This window comes from Heterodontus francisci, chromosome 19, assembly GCF_036365525.1.
Source record: "Heterodontus francisci isolate sHetFra1 chromosome 19, sHetFra1.hap1, whole genome shotgun sequence".
Lineage (NCBI taxonomy): Eukaryota > Metazoa > Chordata > Chondrichthyes > Heterodontiformes > Heterodontidae > Heterodontus > Heterodontus francisci.
In genome coordinates, this window is record NC_090389.1 from 47257281 (window position 1) to 47284108 (window position 26828).

The window sequence follows — 26828 nt, forward strand, 5'->3', positions numbered from 1 at the left end:
CGCAGCTCCAACAATTTGATCAGTACCACTTCCCTGGTGATTGTAATTTTCTTGAGTTCCTCCCTCCCTTCCATTTCCTAACTTACAGCTAATACTGGGATGTTACTGATATCCTCAATAGTGAAGACCTATGCAAAATATCTGTTCAATTCATCTGCCATCTACTTATTATCCATTATAAATTCCCCAGACTCACTTTCTACAGGACCTCTGCCCATCTGATTTTTCCAGTCAATATGGAGGTTAAAATCCCTGATAATTATCGCTGTACCTTTCTGACAAGCTGCCATTATTTCTTCCTTTATACCCTGTCCTACAGTGTGGTTAATGTTAGGTGGCCTGTTCACCACTCCCACAAGTGACTTCTTGCCTTTATGATTTCTCATTTCTACCCAACCTGCTTCTACATTCTGGTCTCCTGAACTTAGGTCTTCTCTCTATATTGCTCTAATACCATCATTAATTAACAGAACTACCTCTCCACCTTTTCCTAGTTTCCTGTCCTTCCTAAATGCCATGTACCCTTCTATATTCAGGTCCCACTCTATGTCATCCTGCAGCCATGGCTCTGTAATGGCTATCAGATTGTACTTATTTATTTCTATTTACGCTCTCAGTTCATCTGTTTTGTTTCGAATGCTACGTGCATTCAGATACAGAGCCTTTAGTTTTGTCCTGTTATTATTTTTGTAATCTAGCCTTATCTGTTGATTTACTCTTAGATTTGTACGCTCGGTCCCTTCCTGTCACAGTCTGTTTATCATTCCACATATTAATATCCTTCTCTCTTGCCTTGTCTGTACTCCTTGATTTACCATATCTTCCCAAATTTGATCCCTTGCCCTCAGTATTCAGTTTAAAACCCTCTCTACTTCCCGAGTTATGCAGCTCACTAGAACACCAGCCCCAGCACAGTTCAGGTGTAGACATCCCAACGGTACAGCCACCACTTTCCCCAGTACTGGTACCAGTGCCCCATGAACTGGAACCCACTTCTACCACACCAATCCAGTGATTATTACCTTTGAGATTCTGCTTCTTAATTTGTGCCAAGTTCCTCATACTGACTATTCAGAACCTCTTTCCTTGTTCTGCCTATGTTGTTGGTACTTACAGGGACCACGACGACTGGATCCTCTCCCGAACCCTGGTACCGGGCAGGCAACACAGCCATCTGGACTCTTGCTCTTTGCTGCAGAGAATAGTGTCAATCCCCCTAACTATACTGTCCCCTACTACCACTACATTCCTTTCTTCTCCCTCCATTTGAATGGCTTCCACTACCATGGTGCCATGGTCAGGTTGCTCATCCACCCTGCAGCCCTGAACCCTCATCCAAACAAGCTGAAAGAACCTTAAAAAACCTGTTGGACAATCGCAAAGGCTGAGGCTCCTGCACTCTGGATCCCCTTACCTGCCTCAGCTGCAGCCACACGCTCCTGTCCCTGACCAAATCAGAAGATCCTGTCCGAAGGGGTGTGACTGCCTCCTGGTACAAAGTGTTCAGGTAACTTTTCCCCTCCCTGATGTGTCGCAGTGTCTGCAGCTCGGACTCCAGTTCAATGACTCTGAGCCGAAGCTCTTCGAGCCACAAACTCTTACTGCAGACGTGTTTGCCCTGGATCACACTGGCACCCAGGAGCTCCCACATGCTGCAGCCATGACACATTACCTGTCCTGCCATCCTTAATGTGTTTTAATTAACTACTTAATTATTTTATTCAATTATTTATTTTATTTTCCTTTTCTTATATTATTTTATTAAGCTTACCACTAGTTCCTTTACCATTTTAAACATTAGGATTAGAATGGACTTTAATAATTTACCAGGTACTCACCAAACAGGTAGCTTCTTCCCAAACCAATCATCTACCTGTACTTGCCTGTGATGTCAAAGCTTACCAGGTACTTACCAAACAGCTCTTTCCACTGCACCGAAGCAAGAACCAAATATTGGAGGGTTAAAAGAGTACCAAAAAAAGGAAAAATGGAGCACCTCTGCCCCCTTCACCGAACTCGCCACTCACCAAACACGAATCTCCACACTCAGCTTTTAATCTGCACTCCGTGAGTCTAATAGATGTTACCAATGATAATAAAGCTTTGCCAATACTAATAAACCTTACTACTATTAGTAAACCTTACAAATACTGATAAACCCTAATAATACTTAATACAGCTTATGTATTGAGTTGTCCTAATTTGAACTAATACACTCACTACTGGTCTCTCTCTCACCTATTATAAATTATAAAATTCACTTTAGTTTTTAGTTTGTATACTAATAAATTGATCAAGTGTTATGCCATGTTTGATTTAAATTAAATTGAAAGCTTACCTGTATACTCAACCTGGTGGCTGTCTGTTTCCCTGCTCTCACTGTCGATGGGAGATGGTGAGATTATCTCTTGTTAGAGATGGTCATTGCCTGGCACTTGTGTGGTGCGAATGTTACTTGCCACTTATCAGCCCAAGCCAGGTCTAGCTGCATTTCTACATGGACTGCTTCAGTATCTGAGGAGTCGCGAATGGTGCTGAACATTGTGCAATCATCTGCGAACATCCCCACTCTGACCTTATGATTGAAAGAAGGTCATTGATGAAGCAGCTTAAGATGGTTGGGCCTCGGACACTACCCTGAGGAACTCCTGCAGTGATGCCCTGCAGCTGAGATGATTGCCCTTCGACAACCACAACCATCTTCCTTTCTGCTAGGTATGACACCAACCAGCAGAGAGTTTTCCCTCGATTCCCATTGACTCCAGTTTTGCTAGGGCTCCTTGGTGCCATATTTGGTCAAATGCTGCCTTCATGTCAAGGGCAGTCACTCTTACCTCACCTCTTGAGTTCAGCTCTTTTGTCCATGTTTGAACCAAGGCTGTAATGAGGTCAGATGCTGAGTGGCCCTGGCAGAACCCAAACTGACGGTCACTGAGCAGGTTATTGCTCAGCAAGTGCTGCTTGATAGCATTGTTGATGACACCTTCCATCACTTTACTGATGATCGAGAGCAGGCTGATGGGGCTGGTTGGACTTGTCCTGTTTTTTGTATACAGGACATACCTGGCCAATTTTCCACATTGCCGGGTAGATGCCAGTGTTGTAGCTGTACTGGAACAGCTTGGCTCGGAGCGCGGCAAGTTCTGGAGCACAGTTCTTCAGTACTATTGTCGGAATGTAGTCAAGGCACATAGCCTTTGCAGTATCCAGTGCCTTCAGTCGTTTCTTGATATCACATGAAGTGAATCGAATTGGCTGAAGACTGGCATCTGTGATGCTGGGGACTTCAGGAGGAGGCCAAGATGGATCATCCAGTTGGCACTTTTGCCTGAAGATTGTTGCAATTGCTTCTGCCTTACCTTTCGCACTGATGTGTTGGGGTCCCCCATCATTGAGGATGGGGATATTTGTGGAGCCACCTCCTCCAGTTAGTTTTTTAATTGTCCACCACCATTCACGACTGAATGTGGCAGAACTGCAGAGCTTAGATCTGCTCTGTTGGTTATGGGATCACTTAGCTCTGTCTATCACATGCTACTTACGCTGTCTGACATGCAAGTAGTCCTGGGTTGTAGCTTCACCACATTGACACCTCATTTTGAGGTATGCCTAGTGCTGCTCCTGGCATGCCCTCCTGCACTTTTCGTTGAACCAGGGTTGGTCTCCTGACTTGATGGTAATGGTGGAGTGAGGGATATGCCGGGCCATGAAGTTACAGATTGTGGTTGAGTACAATTCTGCTGTTGCTGATGGCCCACAGTGCCTCATGGATATCCAGTTTTGCATTGCTAGATCTGTTTGAAATCTATCCCATTTAACACAGTAGTAATGCCACACAACACAATGGAGGGTATCCTCAATGTGAACTTGGGACTTTGTCTCTACAAGGACTGTGCGGTTGTCACTCATACCATTACTGTCATGGACAGATGCATCTGCGGCAGGCAGATTGGTGAGGACAGGGTCAAGTATGTTTTTCCTTCTTGTTGGTTCCCTCAGCACCTGCCACAGACCCAGACTGGCAGCTATGTCCTTTAGGACTCGGCCAGCTCAGTCAATAGTGGTGCTACCGAGCCACTCTTGGTGATGGACATTGAAGTCCCCCACCCAGAATACATACTGCGCCCTTGACATCTTCAGTGCTTCCTCCAAATGGTGATCAACATGGGGGAATACTGATTCATCAGCTGAGGGAGGGCGGTAGGTGGTAATCAGCAGGAGGTTTCCTTTCCTTGTTTGACCTGATGCCATGAGACTTGATGGGGGCCTGAGTCGATGCAGAGGACTCCCAGGGCAACTCCCTCCTGACTGTGTACCACTGTGCCGCCACCTCTGCTGGGTCTGACTTGCTGGTGGGACAGGGCATACACGGGGCTGGTGATGGTGGTGTCTGGGACATTGTCTGTAAGATATGATTCGGTGAGTATGACTATGTCAGGCTGTGAGGCAGCTCTCCCAACTTTGGCACAAGCCCCCAAATATTAGTATGGAGGACTTTGCAGTGTCGACAGGGCTGGGTTTGCTGTTGTCGTTCCCGGCACCTAGGTCGATGCCGGGTGGTCCGTCCAGTTTCATTCCTTATTGACTTTGTAGCGGTTTGATACAACTGAGTGGCTTGCTTGGCCATTTCACAGGGCATGTAAGAGTTAACCACATTGCATTTACATGGTAGGAAAATTGTACATCTGAGAGGAAAGGAATATACTTCAATACTGAAAGTACTGTTGTGCACACACATGCACATACTCTCTCCCTCTCTCTCTTTTCTCTAATTGTTAAGTAACCAGTGCAGTTTTTAACTAAACATTTTCTGGAAGAGTTTGTAGCTTTGTGAACCCAGTACTGCAAGCCAGCACTCATGACTGAGTGCAAGATGATGACTCAAACTGCAATAATTGATATAAAGAGGGTATTAAATAGGGGAATTTTGGAATCTGTTTCTTTGCTGTCACCATTTCACTCTGATTATACCTGTGCAATCCAGCCGTGTGTCTGTTACCCATCTATTCTTTCCTTCCTGTCCACCTCTGTGGGATGTATGCCATGAGGTAGAATATGACAGTGGGCTCTACTGTAGCATGAACTTTGAACAAATTCTTCATCGATCTGTCTATGTAATGAAGAAACTAAATAAACATCCTGTTTTGAATGACCATTATAAACTTTTTTTCCCTAGCTTTCAAAGGTTGCATTATGCAGGAGATTTAGTTATCCAAACAATGAGTGCAATAGAGAGCTGTGGCAGCAAATTAATGGCCCTGAGGGTTCTGGAAGAGACTGACTGTTAGAATGCATGATACAACACTTAAGGTCACTTCTAAAAACCCAAAGACTAGTTTTTGTACTTGAAGTCCAAAGCCAGTTATTTATATTATCATATTTAAAGACCGCAAAATATAGCAGACAACAAATGAGTTTTGAGAGCAGAGACCAAAAGCCAAATAAATTCCTTGCATCCCAATTCCTTGCTAGCAATTGGCATGGATCCACTGAAATGAAGCTGAAATTTTTGCAGCACTGTGGTTTGCTCTTGGGATACTGGTGTGCGTGTTCCAGTACTTCAGGGGAACATTTTCACTGCTTTCATGCAGTGTATGCCAACTGTAGCATTCATTGGTGGCCACTAGCTAAATTCTATTGAGCACTAATATAAATCGGAAAGAATTGATCAAAATTTCTTGCATATGGTGGTTTATCAGACACTTGCAATGATTGTTCCAATTTAAGATTAAACAATCAGACTAAGAATTGAAACTCTTTCCACTGGCAGGAGGGTTGATAACCCGAGGACATGTACTCAAGATAATTGGCCAAAGAACCAAGGGGAGATGAGGAGAAACGTTTTAACGTGGCGAGTTAGTTATGATCTAGCAAGGGTGGTGAAAGCAGATTCAACAGTAACTTACAAAAGAAATGTATAATTGAAAAGAAAAACATTGCAGGGCAATGGGGAAACAGCAGGATAGTGAGGCTAATTGGTTAACTCTTTCAAAGAGCTGACACGAGCACGATGGGCCAAATGGCCTTTCTCGCTGTGGTAAGATTTAATGATTCTAATTATATTTTTATATATTAATATATTAGTCATTCATCTTGCTATGCTTAAAGTGGCTGTCGGGTTTGCCTGCAGCTACTACACTTCAAAAGTAGTTCATTGTATATGAAGAGCTTTGAGATGTCTCTGATCAGGTGTTTATCAATGCATGTCTTCTCCTTCTCTCATTCATGATGTTGCCTGCAATTAAACTACACTTTATTTTCTACCAGTGGGTTTAGAATTCTGCTGTTCCTCCTCTGCCAGTGCGTTCAGGTTATAAATTTTATTGGGGATCACAAGCAACAAGGGCTGTTGAGCTATTTCAACTGTGGTTAAATGGATAACTGCATTGCGGGTGTGGCACTGAAGCAAGCAGAGCAGGAAGTCCTTAATCTACGGTGAATGCTTCAATTGGCCTTGGTACCCCAAGGTTAAGGAGCCAAGCTTTCTGCCATTGATTGTTGTCAAGCTGACTGTGTGTATGTGCACAATCGTGCGACAGCAGGACTGGGATCAGATGTCATGGCATCTCATTTTTTTTTTTCCAAACTCAAATCTCAAAAAATGAGCTTTTAAATGAGGAATTACATTTCAGCAGGATTTGCTGTCTCCAGAGAGGACTGGTAAGGAGAAAAACCTGAGCAGAGGAGAGGGAAAAGAAATGGTTGTTGATGGCCAAATCACAAATGCAGTCGTGAAATGTTAAGAATAAAGCCATTTGGCCAGGTGCACTGTAAATGGTTAGTATCAGTATTTTTGATGCCAGCATTGACAGATGGGGCACTCGGCGAGAGACCACAACTCTCATGCTGCCATCACATTGAGTCTGCATCTGTCTTGACATTTGTCTAGTGGATGCCATAAATGTGATAATTTTACCTTAAATGGTTTAATATTTTGTCTGCTGAGTTTGACATTTTTCAGTTTGACCTGGGGTGCACCACACTCCAGTAGCTGATGACTAACCAGCCTATCGCTGGTGTAGGAAAGGTACATACACAGCAAACTATTTATAAAATGATGTACCTTCCTAGTGCAGCCAAAAAGTAATAAGCATTAACATTTAAGCAAGTGGCATTGGTTTTTACTAATTATAATTTCAATGATGTGTTATGTGCCTACAGTAAACTGGTTGGAGGCAGATAAATATTGTTTAAATGCATCTTATAAATTTGGATTTTACTTAGTTTTTGAGGGGAGAGAGTCCACCCCTCATTCTAGTGGCTAATGGATAAATGCTTTGCCTGCTGTACTGAGATCCACAGACCAGGAGAGTCCACTGTTCAACCACTCATCTAAGTTGGGTCCAGGTTCACAATTGGCCTCAGTGCCCTTGGAAAGAGAGGGGAAAAGCCAGCTGCGATTCACAGTCATGATTGGAATGCAGTGACCCTCGCTGAAAACCTGCAGGAGTGGATGTGTTGTGAATAGGACTGGGCTTGCTGTCTATGCTGTTATGAAGGGAGTCATTAAAACAAGTGCTAGAGGGCTGCTGCCAGCATTCAAGTATCAGCATACTCAGGAGAGGTGGGGAGACAATTTAAGGGGATCATGTCCTATACAATAAATAAGAAAGATGCTGGCTGACCTCATATTCTTCACACTATTTCTCTATTTTGTGGAACATGGTGGAGAGAAAATGATTATGGGAATAAGGCAGAGGAAATCAGCAGGCAAGTGAACCTAGAGCTTCCTCACACACTAGCTGGTACCTAACTCAGACTTTGGCAGAGGCTCGGAATCGTGATCTCCTATGGTTGGGAATAATATAAAGTATACATGTAGTATAAAGTATATAAAATGAGGGAGGGGGAGGGAGATAAGAAAAACTACATGTCCTGCCCAACTGCTCCCTCATTCATCTCTTAATTTGCCACATGCGACGAAATACATCCATGGACAGCAGTCAGGATAGGAATGATTTATGGACTTTACATGGATTGTCAGATACCCATAACTAAATAACATTTTAAATTAGGCTTCCAGCTGTTCCAAGCATCTTTTAATAGCATAGATAAATTATATATAGTACATGTGTCTGAGTAATGCTGTGAATTACATACTGGTATAATTAAACATGGTAATGATTTGATTTCTGGAAGTTCTGAGCTCTGGCATCAACTGGAAACCTGTCCAGCTGTGTATCTGGAACCTTCTCTGTGCTTTTGGCAATGTCTAAAATGAACAAGAGAAAGCTTTTAACACTTTGTGTACTGATGTAAGAGCGCAGACTTGCTATTTGCAATCTCTCTCATTTCTGGGAATTTTAGATTTTCTAAAATTAAAAAAGGATGCATGACAATAATCCTGACCATTACAAAAAAAGTGTTTGACTGCTAAATTTTCGCTGTAATATGATTTGAACTTGTTAATCTTCACTATACTTTGAGAGTCGTCCTTAATCATGGCCTGGTTGCTGGATGGAGCACTCCGTGTCAGAGGTACACAGGGGACCAGTCCCTCCTGAAGGAGCTGCATCCCTTGCTGGCCAATATTGATAAACTGTTGGCAGCAACAGGGCGGCACAGTGGCGCAGTGGTTAGCACCGCAGCCTCACAGCTCCGACGACCCGGGTTCAATTCTGGGTACTGCCTGTGTGGAGTTTGCAAGTTCTCCCTGTGTCTGCGTGGGTTTCCTCCGGGTGCTCCGGTTTCCTCCCACATGCCAAAGACTTGCAGGTTGATAGGTAAATTGGCCATTATAAATTGCCCCTAGTATAGGTAGGTGGTAGGGGAATATAGGGACAGGTGAGGATATGGTAGGAATATGGGATTAGTGTAGGATTAGTATAAATGGGTGGTTAATGGTCAGTACAGACTCGGGCCGAAGGGCCTGTTTCAGTGCTGTATCTCTAAATCAAATCAACCATGGAGAAGCATTGTGCTGGAAGGGTTGCATGATTCCTCCTTGGAGATGGCTTGTTTTGGAGGCAAGTGAATAAAAATCAATAGAAATGCTTTTCTTTGTTCAGAGGTTATAATAATGTACACATTCATATTTTTGTGTTTGACATAGCTACCACAGGAGTCAATAGGTTAGATAAATTGGGAACTTTGATCAATTGCAGCAACTGTCATGTCTGCACTATCATACAGTATAAATTCATGATACACTGGTGTATCCATAAGACCATGAATGATGGTCTGTTTGTACAAGTTTGTGAATGATAAATGGTTTGAAGTTGAAGAGAAACAAATGAGAAATAAGAAGAATTTGAATTCCTACTGTTTGAATGAGAAATTTAAGATTCCTTTTATTTTGCTTTTACAATGTCCCCAGAACCGGAGCTATACAAAATATTTTGCTTCTGCTGCAGAATTTGGTTTCCTAGGTCACGCAGACTTGTTTAGACAGCTAGCCTCAAGCTGCTGATTCACGAGTCAGCATAACCGATGCACCTAGGGTCCATCGTGATGTATCAGACTCCAAACACAACGACTGACAGAGAACTTAATGTGGTCCAAGAGCTATGCGCTCACTACATAAATTTAGAGGAATTCCTGTATTTATCTTTAAAAGGCTGTGTTATTGCCATAATCCTGAATGGGTCTTTTTGTTTTTGCTGTTTCACAGGACTACCTCCTAAGAAAAGCCCAAAGTCGGTAAGTTTAATCCAAAACATACTGTCTCTTCTCATTGTGGATCTGAATACTTAAGAAGGACATGTTTGCTGTCAGTGTAATATGTTGCTGTCGCTCATTCATTCCTTTGGTTATGAATTTCCTCTGGATATTACTGAGCTGTGTGTCTCTGTGTTGTTTATGAACATCCCATCTTTGTTTGGTTGAAACGGCTAATCAGACTGTACTGCAGGGTAGGATGCGGAAGCTGAGACTGACGCACAATAAATCTCCTGTTTTCTCATCCCGAGTTTCAGTGTATGTTGCCCCCTTGACCATGAAGAAATTCCTAAAATAGATAATTAATGCACTTCTAATGGTTGCAAGGCAACGTTGATTAAAGTCACATTTAAGTAACTTCAGGCCCACTCCATTGTCAGATTGTATTAGGTCTATGAAGGGGAAATGTGATTGCATTCACTATCAAATCATAGAAATGTCAGCCTTCATGTGCTTCTTTGTCAGTTTCAAATAAATTTACCCTTTGGCAGAATATATCTATGTGCATGAAATATGTTCACTTGCAGTGTGTTTTGTAATTTTTATTTTAAGGATACCTAAACTTTCTGTTCGAAGAAAGCAAACTCCGATTATGTATTTTTGAACCTGATGTAAAATCCGTCACTTGTTCTCCAATATTTGAAAATATATGAAAGCGTTAATAAACAGAATTCTTCTAACTCCCTATTCAATGTGGTATACACTTATAATGATGAGCTGCTGTAAAGTACCCAGCTGCAGTAAACAAATGAACTTTGAGGAGCAACTTTTTTCAAAATGGGAGTATTGTATTGATTGCTAGCACTCACTGAAAAGCTGGAGTGACCTTCTGTTCTCTTGAATAATTGCAGCAGGCACTGGAAAGGAAGGACAGCCAGAACAGCTCCCAGCACAGTGTCTCCAGCCAGCGGAGCACACACACCGCTTCACCAGTCCTGGGCGCCCCTGGGCTTCCAGACTACCCTTCGAACGAGGCACCAGCACTGGATCAAGCAGATAGTTCTGGGCAAAGGAAGCCGGATCCTTTTAAAATTTGGGCCCAGTCGAGAAGCATGTATGAAAGTAGGCGTAAGTACTGTGAGAAATTTAAAGCGAGCATTCTTTCATCAGAAATGCAATTATAATGAGTACACAAAGTAAAGATTGACATTTGTGTCCCTCTCATTTATGTGCTTTGCAATTTAGTATTTCTGTTTGATTCATTAAGTTCAGTGGCATAACTAAATGTCACATTGTTAATGTTATCACTAAACCATGCAGAAAATGTCTCTGCACCTCAGCAAAGAATTATTTAGTATTTTCATGATGACCTTTAACTCGAAATGTAATTGTTTTACTCTATGAACTAAAGGGAAGTGAGCTCCACTGATAACATTGCCACTGTTACTGACCGTTCAGTGTTTAACTTTCCTATGATATTGCCTTTAAGTATGTCCAAAGAAATGGTTTGAAAGTAAGACTTTAGTGGTATTCAGTCAAAATGTAGTGCAAAAAATTGAGAGCTGTAGGATAGTGCCATTTAGAAGTAGCTGGTTACTAAGGATCAGTACCAGCAAGAAATAGTTTCCATTTTCAGTCTCGCATCTCAATTTAAAATCCCATAGCATTTTCCTTCAGTGTTCAAATACCTACATTAACATTCTGGACAAAGTGTTAGAAATAGATGTAGAATAGAAATCGACGTGTGGCCTCTAGTAGCATATTGTAAGCAGGATATTATGACATGGTGTTTCAATACAATATTGTATATGATTTACAACCCACCAAGTGTTCAGGTTAAGTGGAGGGAATGCTTTAATTTTTTTCTTGCATTGCAACTAGTCAGCTTCACTTCGTGCTGAAAGGTTGGCCCGTTAGGTATTCTGGGGTACATCCTATGTGATGTGTTAGGATTATAGTTGGGCTAAACGGTTAAACTCTTGACTGTATCTAGTCATTGAAGCCATTTTGAACAATTATCTTACAAAATAGTAAGTAATGCTATAAACGGAGTATTAGGTAGAATTTACAGTACCAAAGCAGGCCATTTGACCCAACTGGTCTTTGCCACTGTTTTTATGTTCCACTCAAGCCTCCTCACACCCTACTTCGTCTAACCCTATCTGCATATTCTTCTAAAATACAGCAATATTTTGTAGAATGCAATATTTATGTGGCTTGTGAACCCAGTGTAGAGTTGAGACAGTGGCATAGTGGTAATGTCACTGAACTGGTAATCCAGAAGCCTAAGCTAATGACAGGGGTTCAAATCTCACCATGGTAGCTTGTGGAATTTAAATTCAATTAATTAGTTTTTAAAAATCTGAATTGAAAGCTAGTTTCAAATGGTTCCATGAAACTATCATCGATTGTCGTAAAAACCCATCTGGTTCACTAATGTCCTTTAGGGAATGAAATCTGCTGTCCTTACTCAGTCTGGCCTACATGTGACACCAGACCGACAGCAGTTGACTGTTAACTGCCCCCTCAGCCACTCAGTTGTCAAGGGCAATTAGAAATGGGCAACAAATGCTGGCCTTGCCCGCGACACCCACGTCCCATGAAAGAATAAAAGAAAATGTGATTCATGGAAAACCAACCAATATTTGCGATGCTGTGGATCACAATATACTTCTTTGGTTGTTAACTCTTCCTTGTCTCCTGCTGCAAGGGAAGACTTTTGTACATTGTTGTAGTTGTTTGAGATACAGATGGCACAAAAGAGAATCTGTTGAAAGCTGCTGAGAGAACAGGAGCATATTGGAATTCCCAGCAGAGCCACTTTCTGCAAACAGACTAAAGCCAGTGATCTGCCCAGCAATATGTGAATGGTAACAGAATCTTACATGGTGGCTGTGCACTTGTGTCCAAAAAAATGCTTATATCTTTAAACGAACTGAGTTTTCATCAGCATAGCATTGCTAATGGAGAATCGATCATTATAAATCCATGACATTTAGCTTTCATACTACGAGAAATAAAATGTTAATTGAGATAGTGATATAATAAATGTATTTAGATTGTTGTGTTATTAGTTGCTCCAGTTACCATATTAGCACCCAAAAGGTATCCTTGATGGTGTCATTTGGCAAATGTGATTTGTAATCTTGCTGCATTGATTATCATTTCCCACAGGAAAGCTACTAGTAAATCACAGATGTGAATGAACTTTTTAATGGCCTGTGACACCACACAGAAATAATCATTTACAGACATAATAGGATTGAGGAAAGACACAGCCAGATAAATAAACCAAAAGCTTACAATGAGTGGCAAAATTCCGAGATTCAGCTGTTCAGTTTCTTGATGGCCAAATTATGGAAATCCACCATTCATATTGGGAGTTTTAAGCATGAGATGTAATTCATTCCCTTACTGTTTGCATTTTAACGAAAAATCTTGTTTTGTATTTAGATTCTTATTTTTTCTGTTATTCTTCTACTCTTCCTATGCTCCTGCATCCATTGAATACCCTTGCATTTTCTTCTTGAGATGTATTTAATTTTTTTCTTGTTGAATTGTATTCTTAGTTTACTTGCTTTTTCTTGCTCCTGTTTTATGCATAATTCTCATGTAATTGCTTTTGTACTTTATCCCAACATTTGGTCTGTTTCTTCATATCACATAGAAAACCGTATTTGTAGATCACAATTATTACCTCCGTATCCTCCTTCCTTTCATGTTGTTAAATGTTTTCTCTTCAATTTGTCTGCAGAGATGGGAGGGGTTGATAGGGATGATGGAGCAAAACATGAGAGAGACGGAGGAAGCTGAGAGGAAAAGAATAGAATATGAGCGCGACAGTGATTTATACTGGGGTTTGGTATGACGGTTGCTGGAAATCTTCTAATACTTGCTAACAGTGAGGGTCAGTAGGCTATTTAACAGCAGGCGACATCAGTGCCAAGCCTGATCCTGCCCTTATCCAACATTACAAAATGCAAACCTTCCAGCAGAGGTCAGTGGGTAACAGTCAGGAGCTGGGCTCTTGGCTGAATTTCTTTTTGTCTTCCCTCACCTTCAAGGCAGTTCCAATACAGACCTCTCAGCCTTAACTTAGCACAGGCTAGTGATCAAACCTGGGACCATTTTGATCGACATGGCTCAGCAGCACAGTGATGCATTAAGCTACTGATGCCATTAAGGGAACCCCTTTTTGGGTAAATTTCAATTATTTAATACATTTTCTTGTAAGACCAGTTTAACTTAGCCACTAGTATCATCTTTTTTGCTTTTGCATCCATCCTGTTGACAAGTTAATTGTGAACTGTAGTTCCAGGACTTTAATGAGAAATGTAGATACTTATATACATATAAAAGATTGCTGATAGTAATTGTTCATACGATATTTGCTGGAGCAAGGTGACAGATAAATGATAAAAGTACAACTGCTATTCAACACTGAACATGAGGGCGGGTGCGTTATTAGCATCAGTAAAAAAAAAAATGGTTGTCCTGGTGACGCAGACATTAATACCAGTGTTTTTGACCAATTGGGTCATTGATTCACTCAAGCTTTTACCAGCTGAAAATCTGAATACACGGTAGAAGTATGTAAGGGTTGAGGTTTGATCTCTCTACTGATATAAACTGATACATCATGTAATTTTGTCAAATGCTCAAAAAGCTGTCATTAAAGCAGACTATAATCCTACCCTGTCCGATTGTAACAGTGGACGTCTGCTATCTGCCACTAAGAAAGAGGATGAGGTGCGGCCAAAGTGTGTGGGATTTATTGCCAGCAATGCCCTTATTGAATTTCTACCCTGTAGCCATCTTGGAGACATTGCTATAATTCACAATCTAGCTGTTGCAGTAAATTGCAGCACTAAAACCGCAGCCTGTGATTTAGACCTAAAATCAATTGGGGATGGTGACACCGACTCTAACAGGGGAAGCCTTTAATTTGATAGTGCCATTTGCTGAACCATTCTAAAGCCCATAAAACTGTCAGAGCAGCAAACAAAATACTATCTCTGTCCAGTTGTTAATGGGAACCAATTGACCTTCATTATGTTTTCACACATGTATGATGTTATGACATCTATATGCTTTTCCTACAGTTCCCGATTATCAGGAGCAAGATATATTCCTCTGGAGAAAAGAAACTGGATTCGGATTTAGGATACTTGGTGGAAATGAGCCAGGGGAGCCAGTGAGTAATTAAAGACAGTTTACTACTGATGGATATTTTGTTTGTGATGCCATATTTCAGGAATTAAGATTTACCTTTTTACTGCATTGAGCCCAATGTGAAACTGAGGCAGTACTTTCCCATTTTAAAATGACAAGTAATACACAACATAATGGATGCATACTAGATTTTAAGAGTAGTTTGGTAGGTTCAGTATATCCTGAGACATGGGCTGAACATATGGAGCTAATCAGTGTTAATTTGAGTTCATTGTGCCACACAAAATAATGTACATCCATTTTGCAGTTTTAATGGAGAACCTCATCTTACAGAAAAAGGGAGTACATCAAACATAATATGTTCTTTTCCTTCCTTTCAGCTAATAACAAAAAAGATTAAATGTTTTTCTTATTTATAATGGGGATCAGCACCCTCCCGAATGCCAAATCAGCTTCTGTAACAATATTAATGTTTTGAAGTCATTGGTGCTGCTCCAGTAGCATCAGGAGCATTTCTACTAACTTAGCAAAAGTTGTGTTTTATATTGAAATTGTTCTCTTCCTTGCTTAGAAATGCATGAGTCCAGTTTAACAGAAAATGTTAATTAGTTCTAACTGCTCTATAACCCTACACATCCAAACAACAACATTTACTGCTTTAAGTGCTGTGGGCTTTATTAATAACGTGTTGCTATTTTCGCAATAAAGTCTGACGGTTATTGCAGATTGAACTGAACTGAGGAGAGCGAAAAGCATCTACGTGTGTTAAAATTTCTTCCATACATTTCAATCAGAATGAAATGAAAATGAACAGTAAACTTAACTTCTGTGTACTAAAATTCTGAATATTTCAGGACTTTTTAAAATAAATTCAAGTCTTGAAATCTGATATTCTTTACACAAGTTTTGGGTTCCATTGCTTTGCACTTATTGAACTGTGACGAGCCAGGTTTCTGCAGCCTCGGGGAGAAGGCAAGTGCTTTCACAGCACTTCTTGTGGGTAAGAGGAGCAGGAGTACTACCTCCCAGTACCCTATCTCCCACACCATTAGAACCTCCTCCTCAATTCAAACAGCCACCCCCACCCCACCTCAAGATTGGGCAACCCAGCAGTCAGGGATCAGGCCCCTACTGGGATCACCCCACCCTGGGGATGGGGATCAGACCTTAATCAGGTGGGGAACCTGCCGGTGACATCAGTCACAGGGGGCGGGATTTTGTTGAGCTCCCTACGTCGGGCTCCATGGTCCGGGGGGGCATGAAGATTGCAGTGGTCCACCATGGAGCCAGACACCGGGAATGCCGGGCCCGATCCTCCAGGTGGCGGGGTAGCTCTGAAGCGGCACATCCGCCGCTCCGTGGCGGGAGCCAGATTTGAACATTAAAATCACCTATGGTGGCGGGGGTAAGGGTTGAACTCTGCACTTAGGTCAGTTTTGGGGGGGGTGGTGGCAGATGAAAGAGGTCAACTCTGCACTTAGATAAGTTGTGATGGAAAAGGGGAAATCTGGGCTTTTGTGGTGTAGTCAGGTGGGCGGTGGGTCAAACTTTCCTTTTTGTTGTAGTTGGAGGGGGGGACAGGGTCAACTTTGATCTGTAAACGCAGGCCTGGCAACCCTTTAAAAATGGCGTCAGCGCCTGTGCAGAAACAGGCGACGTCGTTGATGGCGTCACCGAGGCTGCCCGCACCATGTGATTGGGGGCGGTCCGCCCTGCATATTGTAATGAATCGCCAGGCTGAAGATTGCGTTGGCGTGGCGGTGCATGGCCCTTGTGTGCGGGCCGCCATTTTTTTCGCCCGCCGCTTTTCCCAACAGCTTGAAAACAAAACTCCCCCCATGGTGTGGGGTTAAAACTCCATAGCATGCGGGGAAACTCTGAGGTTCTGTGCGATACAGGCCCTCCCGTTCCTAGCACATCAGCAAGTAAAAATTAGCTCTTTGGTAAGCAAAAGATTTTCAACATTATCTAAATCCAGATTTAGAATTTTAAATCCTTAACGTTCTCTAAGTTTGAAACTGTATTAAATTTGTAGCTATGGCAGTTTGAAGGTTATCGGTATTTTAAGAAGCTGCACAAAGATTCCCTGCTGTGTAGGCTTTTAAGTATCAAATTCCAAATCGTGCATCAGTGCATCTGTTGTTCCATTAAAAATTCCTTGTTGAGGGTTTAAGGGACTCATTTTCACTTTTTAGTGCGTAAACATGCAGGCTGTGATGACACGTTGTCTTCTCACTAAAGTTTGTATAGTCACTGCAGCTAACACAAAAAATGTTAAATGTTTTAAATGATTATTCTGATGAATGGAGATTTGCAAGCTATTAAACTAACTAGCTGAGTTCCTGAAATATTCTGAATAATTTCATATTATAATTTCCCGCAGAAAGTCCATTCTTCATGCTTATTGAGCCATTGGGTTTAGATAGTAAAATCGCTGCACTTCCTCCAGACAATGATTCAATATTTCCTGTAGGCTACACATTTTTTGTACTTTCGCATACACACTCCAATAAAAGCACAGTCAATGGCAACATTTTGCTTTGCTAAACAGTAAAAAAAAAAACACAGTATTTGAACCTCATTGAGACAGACATACATAATTAGCCCAAAGTGCCACTTCCTCAGTGGGCACCATTGTTAGTTTGCTGATGATGTCTGGCGGAAGTATGTATCCTATCTGTTCTGTTTAATAGATCTTATAATATCCCATTGTAAAATTGCTGCAGCCTATTACTGGAAGTACATTGGGCTTTTATTGTCTTCATTATTTTTGCCCTGATACATTTAGTTGTGAAAAATGGGAATTAATTATGCTACCCTTAAACAATTGAACATTGTGAGAGCAAAGCTTTGTGGCTGACCTTGAACCATGCTTAGTACAAAATTAATGATACTGTGTCTTCATCAACCTTTCTGGTTTCTTTTGGTATAGATCTACATAGGCCATATTGTGCCTCTGGGTGCTGCTGATGCAGATGGACGGCTGCGCTCGGGCGATGAGCTGATATGTGTGGATGGCACAGCTGTAGTTGGAAAGTCCCACCAACTCGTGGTTCAGTTAATGCAACAGGCAGCCAAACAGGGCCACGTTAATCTTACCGTGAGGCGTAAAGTGGTTTATTCAGGTTAGTGGCTACCTGCATGTGATTAGAAACAAAATGTATTGCCTTGCTCTTGCAAGAAAGCTCTTGCCCCCTGAAATACAAAGATTTTCACATGACTAGTTGACAGTAGACTACTGGATTTTGTACATTCAGGGATATTACAGAAACAGTGCGATTTTGTCCTATTTTTGAATTAAGTCTGTAAAACAAGTTGTTAAATTACAAATATATTCCACTCTTCCTATTTTAGATAAATACTTGAAATGTATCTAGTCAACTGTCATCATGTCACTACAACTACATTGGGCTGAATTTTATGCCCCCCACCCCAAGAGCGAGAAGGTAGTTGTGGGGGGGGGGGGCATAAAATGGCGTGGGAGGCTTGGGGGGCCCTTTCCGTCCCACTGCCACCTCCGCCACCACTTTATGCAGGGCAGCTGTGGCAAAAAACAGCCTGCCTACCCCAGGCCAATCAAGGCCCTTAAGTGGCCGGTTAGCGGCCACTTAAGGGTCTCCGCCCGCTGCCACGGGGATTTTACCTATGGCCAGTCGGGCTTCTCAGGCCCGAGAAAAGCCGCCTGACAAAAGCAGGAAATTTTCTGATGGCTTTGGGGTGAGGGGGCATCATGATCAGGCACCCTGTGCCCGACGGAGGGCCGCCCCCCCGATGCCCCAACTATACCCAACAGCCCCCCATTCCCCCAATCAACCACCCTTGCCTAGCTGGGGCCCGACCGATCACCCCCGGCGAGACCCCAAAAACTTGACTTTTCCCGGGACCATCCTTCATCTTCCTTCCGATGGCTGGGTTGCAGTCCCAGCAGTGGCCACCCTCCCGGTGGCACTGCTGGGACCGAGAGCTGCCGGCCCATTGATTGGCCGGCAGCTCCATTAGGCGGGACTTTCTGCCTCAGTGAGGTGGAGGTCCTGCCTCAGACCAATTAAAGGCCTGGGGACCGTAAAATGCAGGCCGGATCCCCAGGCCAGGCAGAGACGCGTTTGCCACCGACTTTTCAGTCAGGCTTCCGTCCACTGAGGGTAAAATTCAGCCCATTATTTCTTTTAAGTTCTGTAAAATTTCAGAATCTTCTAATGCTGTACATCCAGATAGAATCTGTAAATGAAAGTGAAATAATTGGCTCACAAAAGTTGACAGGTTTTTCCTCCAATTGTAGCTTTTCCATAATCCGTGCCCTTGTAGAACCTTTTTCTCCCTAGGTGCATCTCTACTGGATGTGACAAATGCTTTTGTTGTCTGTGCTGTACAGCTTAGGGACAACCACAAGCAACCTGTCTCATCTTGGAGTGAATGCAGGACCTGAAATGAGATTTCTGGATGATTCACTCAGTGACTCATCCTGTTGCATTTATTCAAAAATATCAGTTGATATATGTTGATGAAAAAACCTGTGGAACAGCTCACGCCAAGGGGAGTTCTGCAAGTTCTTGGAAATTCTTGGGAGGTAGGAAACACAATAGCATTGCCAACTTTCTCTTTGAATCCCTACACTTCACATGCTGAACTATGGCAGCTTCTGAGAAAGTAGTTAGGAACTCCACCTTCTGGCATGTGTCCGAAAGACTCAATGAGCCTGTCATGGTCATGAAAACAACAGTGTTTTTTTTGAAATCGTAGAATATATAATTTTCCACTGTGGATTAAGCTCTTTAATCCTTTGGGCTCACCAGAAAATTTGTTTCAACACAGTGGGCTTTTTTTATATGTGGATAGCAATTCATTCTGGGTAAAGGGTGCCTCTGTGATACGCTCAAAATTGTCACTTTTCAAATTGTGCACAGTGCTGTCCTGTGACTGAGGTAAATGTGATGCAGGAGGTGGGAATGTGATATTTGTTGGGAATAAAAGCACGCTGGCTTTTGGAATGTGGCCAGCTATTGGAGGACGTGATGAATTTGGGTGGAACAGAATAGTTTCTGTTGGAGGAGGTTGAAATTTTTTCATCCTTGCTGTCCTATTCATGGCATGCCTAGTGGTACAGGATGCAGTTCACCAGAGATTTGGCTGCTTATGGAAATGGCCATTTACTATGGCCGTACGTTAACGTGTTGAGAAAAAGTCCAAACTCTGTAATGGTCATCATTAATGAAGTAGAAGGCCCATCTTGCTCACATGGTAAGTGTGTCGCCTCCATTCCCATCGCACAGCTTTGATTTACTAAATCTCATCATCTTAGTGTATGCAGACTTATCAATTTCTATCTGAAAGTTTACAGTGAGTTGGAAACCCTCTATAGTTACATGTTGCCCTCTTGTACCTCGCATAAGTGGTCATTATTCATGGACTAGTTCGACCGTAGTTGTTTGTTGTCAGGATATTTGACTATGACTAGCAGCACAACTGTACCTGATGTTCTCATGAACCAACTTTCAACAGGTATTTCAGGTTTGCGACCTTGACATCCGATTTGACCCTGAGCTGAGATTCTGATCACATATCATCTGCAGTATCAAGACCATCTACGTCCACCTCTCTGACATTGCCCATCTCTCCTCCTGCCTCAGCCCAACTGTTGGTGAAACCCATATCCATGTTTTTGTTTTCTCCAAACTCGACTGTTCCAATGCTTTTCTGGCCAGCGTCCCATCTTTCACCCTCCATAATCTTCAACTTATCCAAAGCTCTGCTGCTTGTATCCTGACTCGCACCAAGTCCCTTTCACCCATCATCCCTCGGCTTGCTGAGCTACATTGGCTCTCAGTCCAGCAATGCCTTAAAGTTAAAATTCTCATCCGTGTGTCCAAATCCCTCCATGGCCTCACCTCTCCCTATCTCTGTAATCTCCTTTAATCCTACAGTCCTCTGAGACCTCTTGTGTTCCTCCAATTCTGGCCTTTTGTGGATTCCTAATTTCCTTCCTCTCTCCACTGGTGGGCTGTGCCTTCAACTGTCGAGGCCCTAAATTCTGGAATTTCCTCCCTAAACGTCTCCACCTCTCTGTCCTTTAAGACACTCCATAAAACCTAATTCTTTGACCAAGCTTTTAATCACCTTTCCAAATATCTCCTTGGGTGACTCAGTGCCAAATTTTGTCTGATAACACTTCTGGCACCTTGGGACTTTTACTATGTTAAAGTCACTACATAAATGCAAGTTGTTGTTGTAGATTGCATTCAGGAGTGGGAATTCAGGTTGATTTTTGTCTTGCTAATCCAGGCTAATTTTTGTCCTGCTAATCCAAGGTACTGAGGCTAATTGTAATGTCCCCATTTTCTCTCAGGCTGAAGCTAGCTTACTCAACACAGGTTGGGAATCCTTTCCTATATGGTGAATTAATTCATTATGCCTTCAGGGAAACTGCAAACTGAAATCATCTGATTACTGACCATGGAGGATTAAATTGTATTGTGTTTATCCCTGCCGCTAATGAAATGAAGAGCATCACTGTTGGCTAGTAGCTTTGTTTAAAAAAAACAAAATGTGAACCATTTTTTGTTCTTCTGACACTTTCTGGGGTATGGTTCAGCAGGCAGTGGCAACCCTTCTAACTTGTCATAATTCAGGGTGAACCTAGACACTGAGTGGCAGCAAGTTGATTGACTTTGTGGGGCATCACACCATAGACTAATCAAGTCTTCATCCAGGTTTCACAGATAAGAATTTCCAGTAGGGTTGACGGGATATAAATCAGGATTGGGAATCCTGGATTGTTTTCAGACCCCCCACCAGCCCCACCCGGCTTGCATAGGTTGTTGTAGATAATTTTCACAGTGCAACTGCTGCCCCAGTTGATGTTAACTAAGTATGGATCAGTCATCTATGTTTTCTTTGTCTAACCCTTTCAGCTTTACTGAACTTTCAAATGGCATCTGAAATGCAATTCTTTAGTTTTAAAATGCGATTGTTTGACTCCTCTTAACCCAACAGCCGTTCCAAAGTCTGAGACCGAAATCCCTGCCTCTCCAGTCTCATCACATCATAGCAGCAACCAAGCAGTTTCCCTGACTGAAGAAAAGCGCACCCCACAGGGCAGTCAGAACTCTTTGAACACGATGAGCTCTGGGAGTGGCAGTGCCGGAGGTGGTGGCACTGGCGGTGTTGGTGGTGGAGCGGGTGTGCAGCCATACGATGTGGAGATACGGCGTGGAGAAAATGAAGGCTTTGGTTTTGTTATCGTCTCTTCAGTGAGTCGACCAGAAGCAGGTACTACTTTTGGTAAGTTATCTTATTAGATCATACATTTGGATAAACTACAAAATCAAAATAACAGATTTTAAGATGCAAACATGAAACAGTGTACATATTTGCCAGTGAACTAAATTATTAGAGATTTCATATTTCTCTGAACTAGTACTTCTTTGGTGAACCCACTCCCATATGATATTTCATCCAATCGTTTAGATGAGCTGTATATGCATAGAAATTGTTTAATGGCAGTACATCCTTTCTTTTTAATAATTTGTCTTCTGTAATAAAATCACAAGCAAATTGAAAATATTTAATGTGTCCTGTTTGAGGAAATATTAAACCAAGCTTGTTTTCAAACAACAGATTATTTGTATCTATACAGTAACTCGGTATAACGTAGGATATCTTAATTGTGTGTGGATTTAATATGGTCGTTGGACTTTCCTAAAACCCTGCATGAAATGTCTGCTTTCTGCTTTGCCTTGCTACTTGTGTGGTTCATCTTAACTGGGCAATTCTTTGGGTTACAATGAGTGTGCTTTCTTTGCTAATGATTAAATGTAGCTGATTCAAGCCTGGCTTTTAATTATTATTTTTTTAAGTTTGAGGTTACATAAGAATCCACACAGTTTACTTGCTGTCACACTCTGCAGCTCACAATTTTTAATCAGTGGCATTTTTTGTTTCCGAGTATCAAAGCTGTAGCATAGAAACTAACGTCTTGGTTTAAAATGGATCTCACTGGGTTTGAGGTTTTGCTTGCCTTTCTGCAATGAGAAAGAACAGAACATTGGCAAAATGCTAAATTTAGACACAACTCCACACAATAGAACTGCTAAAGTTGGCACAATCAATACAGGAAGCGAACACCAGACTCCAATTAAAGTGTTGATTTGCATTTGGGTGTTATGTTAGAATTTTGAAATCCTCAAGGAATGAGTCTGTACCACAGTTTCTCCTTCGACCTTTGGAGGTTTTACAGTACCTTACCCCAAGTTGATTGTGTTTTCACGTGTAATGCATGCTGATACACAGTTCTCCATTGTGTTAATTAATCTGGATGAAAGCACAGATCTCTGAATGTACACAGTTAAAAATGTACATTTCATCATTCATGGGGCTTTCACTTTAGGCTTCAAATTTCCAAAGGTTGTAAACATACATGAATTGAATTTCCACTTTCCCTGTTAAAAACAGGCATTTTTGTATTTATGAACAGATATTTCAGTGTATAATAAATACTTTGCTATCTAAATTAACGATCCCAGAATATTTCACAAAATATATTTCAATTATCCTTTTACTGCCCACACTACTCAAAGCTTAGAATATTACAGGCTGACTGAAATGAATGTTTTTGATTTGCATTTAAACTTTTTGAAATCTGGGATGATTAAATGTGGCTGAGATAATAGATCTCAGCAGAGTGCCTGCTTCTTTTAGTAGGGGTTGCCACTTTCAGTTGGCATTTGCTTGTTAGCCTCCTGTCCCAAATGTCCATTGGTGTAATGCAATTGAATTATTTTATTAAAGAAGGAAACAGACCATGTTCTTAACTGGTAGGAACTGCATGCACCCTCTGAAGACCCTGTGATACTTGCTGGAAATTATATTTGACTATTGACAGCTAAAAAAATGTTTTTGAAATGGCGAAAGAGGGGGCTGCACATTACCACTTCACAGCTGCATTAAGTAGAACTGATTGCCAATGTTTTGATCATCAACCATGGGATGTAATGCATTCCATCATTAATTTTGCTTGGTGGCACAGTGAATTAACCCCTGACCTTCTGTCTCCCTGTCCTCCTCTCCTAATGGTTCATCTTTACCACCTTCCCAATTAAAATTTGTACAAAACCAGGCAATGCATGTGTAGCCATGCCTCACAAAATAGGTCGGATAATCGAAGGAAGCCCTGCAGACCGTTGCGGCCAGCTTAAAGTTGGAGACCGTATTTTGGCTGTGAATGGATGTTCGATTACCAACAAATCCCACTCGGATATTGTCAACCTGATCAAAGAGGCTGGAAACACTGTAACCTTGCGCATCATTCCTGGTGATGGTGAGTTAACAGCCCTCCCGCTTTTACAGAGACAAGACAAGTAACAAAACTTTGGTTACATGTTGCTGATTTCGATTATTACTTAAATAATTCTCATGCTTTAACTTGTGATGTATTTTTATTTTTCATGATTTCCTTAATTTTGTTGTATTAAGATTGTTGATTTTTGGAACGTAAGGTTTCTGGCCACATCAATTTAATACTATACATTAGTGAGGTGATACGGTAACTTTAATGATTCAGCATTCCAGCACAGAGTTTTGTGTGACTGGTGAGCCCATTGTGAACTTGGGCCTGGGGTCCATGCTCCTGATTTGCAGCTCTTGCAATTTTCTGTCCAGTTTCCTACATGACCTTCTGTTGTCAAATAGAAACATAGAAAAACAGGAGCAGGAGTAGGCCATTCGGCCCTTCAAGTCTGCTCCGCCATTCAATACCATAATGGCTGATCATCCAAACTCAGTAACCTGTTCCCGCTTTCTCCCCGTATCCCTTGATCCCATTAGCCCTAAGAACTATATCTAACTCTTTCTTGAATATATTTAATGATTTGGCCTCAACTGCTTTCCGTGGTAGAGAATTCCACAGGTTCACCACTGTCTGGGTGAAGAAATCTCTCCTCATCTCAGTCCTAAATGGCTTACCCCTTATCCTTAGACTGTGACCCCTGGTCCTGGACTCTCCCACTATCGGGAACATACTTCCTGCATCTAGTCTGTCCAGTCCTATTAGAATTTAGTAGGTTTCGATGAGATCCCCTCTCATTCTTCTAAACTCTAGCGAATACAAGCCTAATCAACCCAATCTCTATTCATACGTCAGTCCTGCCATCCCAGGAATCAGTCTGGTGAACCTTCGCTGCACTCCCTCCATAGCAAGAACATCCTTCCTCAGATAAGGAGACCAAAACTGCACACAATATGTTGTAAATTTTTCATAATTATCCTATGTCCAAGGCCACTGCTTTTTGGTCAATTTAATTTTTATTACATGGGATAACAAGATCTTTACTGGTGTTTTGGAGGTCACATGTCCTGATTCAGTACATTTACAATTCAACCCAATAGTTTATGGTGGCTGAACAAGTCAAATTTTGTTTTTATTACATGGCATTACAGGATATTTTACTGGTGCTGTAGGTTTTTTCTTAAATCCATTTTCTTTTTCAATAGAAAGTGCATAATAAAATGCCTTGTGAACGTCTGTCTAGAATAAATGCAGAAATATATAAATAAGCAGCAGTGCTACATAATCATACAGTAAAACATTTTTATTCCTGGTCAGGTAAAAATTCATATTGTTAAACTGAATTGCCCTCAACTTGTGATAGTCAATCTGATTAAGCATTAAGAATAATATATATTTATATAATAAATTATAATGATTTAAAAGTTGTGTTTAAGAACAAAGTTATTAGGTAGCCAAGAATTTTCAGTGTAAGTGAAGCTGTGGTGGAATTTAACACATCCCCACGGGAGCGGGCTAGGAGGCAGGGGTGGGTAAAATTGTGTGGGAAGTGGGGGTGCTGTGCCCATCACCTACCTGCCCCCACTGCTATTTTACCAGTGACACGGTAGGTGGCAAACAGCCGGCCCACCCCAGGCCAATTGGGGCCCTAAAGTGGCCCATTAATTGCCACTTAAGGGCCATTTCCCGTCGCTGATGTTACTTTACCAGCATTTGACATCAAGGAGCCCTAGCAAAACTGGAGTCAATGGGAATCAGGGGGAAAACTCTTTGCTGGTTGGAGTTATACCTAGTGCAAAGGAAGATGGTTGTGGTTGTTGTAGGTCAATCATCTCAGCTCCAGGACATCACTGCAGGAGTTCCTCAGGGTGGTGCCCTAGGCCCAACCATATTCAGCTGCTTCATCAATGATCTTCCTTCAATCATAAGGTCAGAAGTGGCATTCAGTAGCATTCACGACTCCTCAGATACTGAAGCAGTCAGTGTAGAAATGCAGCAAGACCTGGACAATATCCAGGCTTGGGCTGATAAGTGGCAAATAACATTCGTGCCACACAAGTGCCAGGCAATGACCATCTCCAACAAGAGTGAATCTAACCATCTCTCCTTGACATTCAATGGCATTACGATTGTTGAATTCCCCACTATCCACATCCTAGGGGTTACCATTGAGCATAAACTGAACTGGAGTGGTCATATAAATACCGTGGGTGCAGCTCCAACAACATTCAAGAAGCTCGACACCATCCAGGACAAAGCAGCCAGCTTGACTGGCACCCCATCTACAAACATTCACACTCTCCACCACATGATGCACAGTGACAGCAGTGTGTACCATCTACAGGATGCAATGCACCAAGGCTCCTTAGACAGCACCTTCCAAACCCACGACATCTAGAAACACAAGGGCAGCAGAAGCATGAGAACACCACCACCTGCAAGTACCCCTCCATCCACACAGCATCCTGACTTGGAACTATATCGCCATTCCTTCACTGTCGTTGGATCAAAATCCTGGATCTCCCTTCTAAGAGCACGGTGGGTGTACCTGCTCCATATGGACTGCTGCGGTTCGAGAAGGCAGCTCACCACCACATTCTTATAGGCAATTAGGGATGGGCAATAAATGCTGGTCATGCCAATGATGCCCACATCTCCATAAACGAATTTTAAAAAGCAAAATGTGCACTTTGGCACCTGAGGAGGCTGCCTAGTAATACCTGGCAGCCTACCTGTGGGCTGCCGTGGGGCCCTCCTGATTGGGCACTCTTTGCCCCAC

At 42.0% G+C, this 26828-nt stretch overlaps 1 protein-coding gene across 6 annotated transcripts in view; it reads left to right on the forward strand.

Moving 5' to 3' along the window:
• magi1b (membrane associated guanylate kinase, WW and PDZ domain containing 1b) overlaps positions 1-26828 on the forward strand; it is a 492316-nt gene that overhangs the window by 429603 nt on the left and 35885 nt on the right. For 2 of the 6 annotated variants that reach the window (XM_068051572.1, XM_068051575.1), the window contains 6 exons: positions 9611-9639; positions 10509-10725; positions 14700-14791; positions 17702-17894; positions 21760-22047; positions 23882-24082. In XM_068051572.1, the coding sequence (XP_067907673.1) occupies positions 9611-9639; positions 10509-10725; positions 14700-14791; positions 17702-17894; positions 21760-22047; positions 23882-24082 (1020 nt within the window). The remainder of the gene's footprint in view (positions 1-9610; positions 9640-10508; positions 10726-14699; positions 14792-17701; positions 17895-21759; positions 22048-23881; positions 24083-26828) is intronic. The other 4 variants (XM_068051574.1, XM_068051573.1, XM_068051576.1 and 1 more) reach the window with 4 other exon arrangements.